The 6970-nt window shown below is 34.2% G+C and overlaps 1 protein-coding gene across 1 annotated transcript; it reads left to right on the top strand.

The window, feature by feature from the left end:
* The first annotated feature begins 2156 nt into the window (after window positions 1-2156).
* LOC127131034 (hypersensitive-induced response protein 4) lies at window positions 2157-5411 on the top strand. Its single transcript, XM_051059977.1, has 5 exons — window positions 2157-2547; window positions 2628-2748; window positions 2941-3032; window positions 4454-4550; window positions 4835-5411. The coding sequence occupies exons 1-5, from the start codon at window positions 2353-2355 to the stop codon at window positions 5209-5211; spliced, it is 882 nt and encodes a 293-aa protein (XP_050915934.1). The 5' UTR covers window positions 2157-2352; the 3' UTR covers window positions 5212-5411.
* The last annotated feature ends 1559 nt before the right edge of the window (window positions 5412-6970 follow it).

Below are 6970 nucleotides of genomic sequence, written 5' to 3'. Positions count from 1 at the left end.
TTTTCTTAAATCAAACTTGTGAATGAACTTAATCATATTGACTAAAATTTCAAAAAATGACAAAGAGAACTAACAACCTCATTCAAGTCTTTGATCTTTTGTGCCTTTTCTTTTAAACTTTTATTAAAATCAATTGACCAACTTCTTTGAAATTTTTACCACGAACTACAGGGTTTTGATCCCTCATTTTTATGTTGGTACGTAGGCATAAGACCGAAGGTTTTGTCAAACACAAAAATATAATTAATAAATTATTTTCTCATCCCCTCACTCTATATTTTTATCAAACATCATTTTAACCAAAATACTTGCACACAAAAAAGAGCTCCCTAGGAGTACCTAGGACACTTTAGATGCTAACACCTTCCCTCTGTATACCAACTTCCTTACCTGTAATATCTGACATTTTATTAGTTTTGATTTGAAAACTTCTTATCTTTGGGTTTTGTTCGTACTTTTGCCATTTTCCTTTGGGAACAATAAAAGCGCCGTGACGACTCTGGTTTTATTGACGTCAAGTTTATCCATAGTTTGATTGTCATGAATTTACCCCTACATCTTCTATTGAGAAAACTCTGATAAACTCAGAGACCTTTGTATCACGTGGAGACTTAAGGAAAAAAAATTCTCTTGGATGTTTAAGCTTCAACGGATAATTTCTCTTGCAGAAAGGTGCTTTGTTGTGTGTCTAATCCAGTACAAAGCTAGACCAACCTTTTGGTGAAAGTCTCCCATGTATTTTTTTCTCCCTCTATATAAGGAGTTGCAGGGCTGAAGAAGAAGACTACCAAACTTCAATATAACACACTGCTATACAAACTCTGAACCTTGACAATCAAAGAGAAGTCGCTCTATCAAGTTTACTAGACTTAGAACATCTTAACACTTGTATATTTTAGAAGTTCTTAAGTCTTAGAGTCTTTCTAAGTTGTATTTTATCTACACCTCTGATTGTATATCAAGTGTAATTGTTACCCAAATCTCTTAACAACTTGTTATAGAGTCAGAAGTCTCTTGCCTTAGTACTTAAGCATTTAAAGTCTCTTACTTATGTGTTTGAGCAAAGAAAGTCTTTAGCTTGTGTGCTTGAGCAAGAAAGTCTCAGACTTGTGTGTTTGAGCAATGAGTCTTGTACTTGTGTGTATAAGCAAAGGAAGTCTCTTGCTTATGTTCTTGAGCTTTTGTAATCAGTTTTGTTATATTGAAAATCCATTGAAAGTGCAAGGGGATTGTACTACTCTTAGGTTGTGAGAGGATCCAGGATAACTGATTGTGTCTCTTGTGCGTTTACTTGATTTGCTTCTAAACTATATTTCGTTGTTATCATTAGTGTACCTCTGAGTCAGATTCTATTTCAAAATCTGATAAAAATATTCAATAGTTTAGACTCCGAGTGACGCTTATTCAGACTCTGAACTGAAGGTTCAGACTATGATTAAAATCAATCAGAAGCAGTAGAAGAAAAAGTTTGAGAAAAACCAACACAATTCAACCCCTTCTTATATTTTTCTCACCTTCAAAAAGATTCGGAAGCTTATAATAAAAGAAAATACATATTTTAAAAGCTTACTCTTTATTCTAAAATAACGGTCTTGTATATAAAATTAAAAATAAATAAACTATTTTATACAACATTAAATAATTTTTAATTTTAACTAATACTATTCAATTGCATTACATAAATTTCTTCTATCCATATTATACTTAGATTTTCTTTAATCTTAATTTTTATTACTAATAATATTTTATTTATTAGCACAAATTTATTTAAATTTTATATTTAAACAAATAAAATATGTATTAAAATTTAAAATAGTTAAAGTAATACAACATATTTGTTTTATAAATTAGCTAAGGATACTATTTATTTACTAAGTAATTACCCTATATTATTCATCCCATCCCCTATATATTTATAAAGATATACTCCTTTTTTTTATCCAATTTTATTCATTTTTTAATTGTTGGCAAAAATAATTTAAAATAATTTTACATTTTAATATTTTATTTGTCTTTTATTTTTATTAAAAAAATGTAATGCAAATTCACGGGTTTATTACTAATTTTCAAAAAAATTTAAAAACACAACTTAACAGAAATTACCTATACTAACTTTATCTAAATATACACTAAAACGATGTCGGTAAGTACCACTATTCTCTAATTCCCTTTAGCTGTATAATCCAAATCCACACAGGACTTAACCAATCATTGTCATACATATTAATATTTTTTATAGTGCCAAATTCAGATTTTTATTTCTTACACCACATATAGCAATAACAACGATAACAAAAAAAAGCGTTGTTGTTGCTTAGATTATTCTTCTCAAACGATCGAAGAAAATTCAGAATGGGGAATACGTTCTGTTTATTCTGCGGATGCGTCGAACAGTCTAGCGTCGGTGTTGTTGAACAGTGGGGTCGTTTTCACCGATTGGCTCAACCTGGTTTCCAGTTCTTCAACCCCCTCGCCGGTGAATGTCTCGCCGGTATTCTCTCCACTCGTATCGCCTCCCTCGACGTCAAAATCGAAACCAAAACCAAGGTAAGTATCATTCGTTTTCCATTTGTCGTTTTCTAATACACTATTTGATTTTGATTTGTGTGATTTTTGTGTTTGTGTAGGATAATGTTTTTGTGCAGTTGTTGTGTTCGATTCAATACCGCGTGGTTAAGGAAAATGCTGATGATGCTTTTTATGAGTTGCAAAACCCTCAGGAACAGATTCAGGCTTATGTTTTTGATGGTTTGTGTTTTGATCTTGTTTTTGTTTATAATTCTGGTTGTTTTTCCGATGATGAATGTTGCTGGTTATTATTAGTATTGCTTTTGTTGTTTGAGAAAGTTGAATTGATGGACTTTTTCTGACTTGGATCTCTGCGTCGGTTCGTCGCACCAATGAGACAGTTTATCACTATTGTTGTTGTTATTGTTGTAGTGGCTCGCGCTATTGTTCCGAAGATGAATTTGGATGAGTTGTTTGAGCAAAAAGGTGAGGTTACCAGATGTGTGTTGGAGGAACTTGAAAAGGTTACTCTCTCTGCTTTTTCCGGTTTTTTTTCTATCAAATCATGATTGCTGAAGTGAAATAAAGTTGATTTAATTCATATGCGCTATCGGTGAAAGAATTTTACACTGTTAATCGTTCAGAGTTGTTAGCAGGGTTTTAATAAACGGTCTGTTACCACGAAAACAGTCGTGACAAAATGATACCGGTGCCGATATGGTGAATGAGAAGATATTACCACCACGAAAAAACGCTGTTATGGCTGCAAAACACCATTACGCCAGTTTTACAGACGCTGAATTTCTAGAATCAGAATATGAAAGTTCAAAACACAGAAAATATTCTTGATAACTGCAAAAATTCTGAACTAAGATTTTGGTTTACAATGAAAATGAAATCAAATTGTATTGTGCAATGCTGTGATTAATTCACACCGCAAAGACCACAATCTTTAGGGCAGCACCCGTACCAGCTGAAATCGTGAAAGCCTTTATGTGATCGCAACGCGACTATAACCCTTGTTTAAAACCTTGGTTGTTAGAATTGCTAAATCAAAAGAACCTAAGACTTCAAACACAAAGAAAGTATTTGATAAAATCCTGCAAAATGGCATCATGCCTTTGAGTGTGTAGAGGAGAGAGAAGAGTAAGTTAAATAAGGAGATAAAAGATGAGAAATGTGAGTGAGTTTGGAGAGAGATGGACTGCGTAGTTGTTAAGTGCGTGCTATGTATGGTGAGATTGTACGATCTCGCTCGTTTTTTACCTCAACCATGCCGAATCTGTGCTAAGATCATGGAATGGGCTGGCTCGTAGTTGAGGATTGTGAGATCCTGGGAGTAAAGCTTTTCCTCGCGCCGGTTTTGCATCTCTTGATCTGTTTGTCTTGTTTTAGACTAAGTACCAATTGTTCCTTTTCAACCCGGTTTCTCACCTTTTTGACTCAGAATGTGGCTCAGAGAGGCAGAGTGGATGGCTAGTGTTGGAGGAGACTGTAAATGTAGTCTTAGCTAGGTTCCTCATGTGGGAATTGGGTCATTGAGCCCAATTGTCTGTTTTGTTGGGTCCAATGTCTATACCCAAACAATCTTAGGAAGGATCTCGAGCTTGACAACTATGATGGAGAGATGGAGAGATGGAGAGACTAGACTGATCTGAGTCTAGCCAGATGGATCCATTTGAAAAAATTAAACTCAGCATCTATTTTCTTATTTATAATACTTGAATCTTAGATCTTGCTTAAGAAAACCTAGTTCATTGCAACTACAATACTTTATTCTAAAGTATTTGTTTTTAAATAGTAGATAACCAAGTAAGGTTTCACTATACTCATTCAATTTCTTCAACAAATGTGAAATGTTAGATGATAAATTAAATTTATATTAATTTGTGTTGTATACCTATCTCCTAATTTTTCTTCTCCTCTCCTGAATTTTATGTATCAGGTGATGGGAGAATATGGATATAGCATAGAACACATACTGATGGTCGATATTATACCCGATCCTTCGGTGCGGAGGGCAATGAATGAGATTAATGCAGGTAATAATATTGTGTTTTTTTACTCTGTTTTCTTCCTATGGACACATGAAGCAGCAAAATGTATGTATGCAGTATACTCCTCGATCACAAAATTTATCGATTGGATTTTGAAAGATTAGTCTGCATATTCCGATGTCTTACTACTTTAGTTTCTTTCAACGTCTCTCAGCTTTCCAATTGAGTTTCCTACTTAGGACATACCATGCATGTTGTTTATACCTTGAGTGTGTGCATGTGCACGTATACCTTAAGCTTAACTAATGCGTATTGATTTAACTTCACAGCTCAAAGGATGCTACGCGCTAGTGAATTCAAAGGAGAAGCTGAAAAGGTGCTTATAGTTAAAAAGGCAGAAGCAGAAGCTGAATCAAAGTACTTAGGCGGGGTTGGTGTGGCAAGACAGCGACAAGCTATCACGGATGGATTAAGAGAGAACATCTTGCAATTCTCTACCAAGGTAGAAGGAACCTCGGCAAAGGAAGTGATGGATCTTATCATGATTACTCAGTACTTTGACACAATCAGAGACCTTGGGAACTCTTCAAAGAATACCACAGTTTTTATACCTCATGGACCTGGCCATGTTAGGGATATCTCTAATCAAATTCGCAATGGAATGATGGAAGCATCATGTGCTCAAGTAACTGATGTTGATGAGTAAATTTGTAAAATTGCCTTTTATCACACATATAGTACTACAGATGATATTAATGTTTGGATATATAATATGTTTCTGTTGGATTTTAAGTACAATTTTGAAAAGTTATAAGTTGTAATTAAGTTGGTTGTGTTGTTCTATACAATCTCTGCAGCCATGCTATACATTCCTTGAGTGATTTTGTAAAATTGTCTTTTGTCAAAGTACATATGCCATATGTTTCTAATGGTTTTTTTTTTAATCGTGTTTGGATTGTAAAATGTTTGTATATTAATCAGTTATTCAAGGGAACACATGTCATATGTTTGTAAGTTTTGGTTATGATTGACTTAGCTTCTATGCAGACCTTGAACATTTCCAGTCTGGCAAAATAATGATGGAAGTATTGACTATGGCGGTGCATATGGTTCTTGATTTGACAATGTCAATACCCCCAACTAAAATATGAGGCTGACTCAATCCAAAGACAAATGAGTCCTAGTTTAGATTCATAATGAGAAAACTCTCATCTAGAAACAAAGCAACAACTTCTTTTAGTCGAATTGTCATATATGTTACCAATTGTTAGGAGCGGGCCTCTAGAAAAGAAGGGGGGTAAATAATGATGCTAAATACAATTAGTCCAAGAGAGACTTACTAAGTGAGGCAAAATAACATTGGCATCATAATTTTAGGGGTTGGTCTTCCCGATCTTAGCGGTGAAGAACCATCTTATAAAAACTTAAATTTGTCCTTCGTTAATCTAGAAGTATATTTTCGTACGCATTCTATATAACACCACATTCATTCGTGAGCGAGTCACACCCTCATTTTGTCATAAATTAATTTGGATTTCCGTAAAAATTATAGAGGTATATTTTCGTAATAACCCTTAGATAATAAAGTTTGATAATTTTTAAGAAATATATTGATGTAATAAGTATACTGATGTACTAGGTCATCTATAATAATTTCATAATAAATTTGTTATACATTAGAATCAATTCAGAATCCATAATACTATCAAAATGACAAATTATCAACCATAATACTATCCAAAATCCATAATATAAATACTGTAAAATACTATTGGATATATCTGACCCCATTGTTACTTCTCTGCCTCCTTTACTACAATGTCGTCCATGCCTCGGATAGAAAGGCATTTATAATGGTCCTCCAATGAGTGCCTTCTAGAAAGCCTTCTCTTTCTTTATACTCGCTCACGTAATATACATAATACGACGACATGTAGTCAAAATATCAATGACAGGATTTGTCGTAACCTATTGCACCTCTAATATCTCCTAATGAGGTCTTAGGTGGATCTCCGTGAGCATTTGATGTCATGTAAGGATGTGATACTCTGAAATATCATTGGATGTAGTCGAATGTACTACTACATGGCTAAGTAGCTGTCACACTTTGTGTTTCCTCTAGTACTAGATGATTATAGAAATCATCATTCATCACATCAATATTTTTGCGTACCACAGCGAGAAGAGCATACACATAGGGGTTTCTTGAAATAACCTTTAGAAACTAGAACTGGCGCATGATTTGCTTAGAAAAATATGGATACATCAGGTGTTACCCACATGTCAACCATCTATAGTAGAAGGTTATGTCATAACACGTTTGACGGTGATCGCCGTACGACTAGAAGCGTATATCATCTGCTATAGTGCGGTCAAGAAACATTTTGAAGGGCTCAGTGGCCTAATTACTTCTGAGCGGGACAAATGTGAAAGCATGTAGCTAATCCTTAGAGTAGTCATCAACA

The sequence above is a fragment of the Lathyrus oleraceus genome, chromosome 1, assembly GCF_024323335.1.
Source record: "Lathyrus oleraceus cultivar Zhongwan6 chromosome 1, CAAS_Psat_ZW6_1.0, whole genome shotgun sequence".
NCBI lineage: Eukaryota > Viridiplantae > Streptophyta > Magnoliopsida > Fabales > Fabaceae > Lathyrus > Lathyrus oleraceus.
The sequence above is the reverse complement of the archived record's forward strand: the minus strand, read 5'-3'. Positions and strand labels throughout refer to the sequence as shown.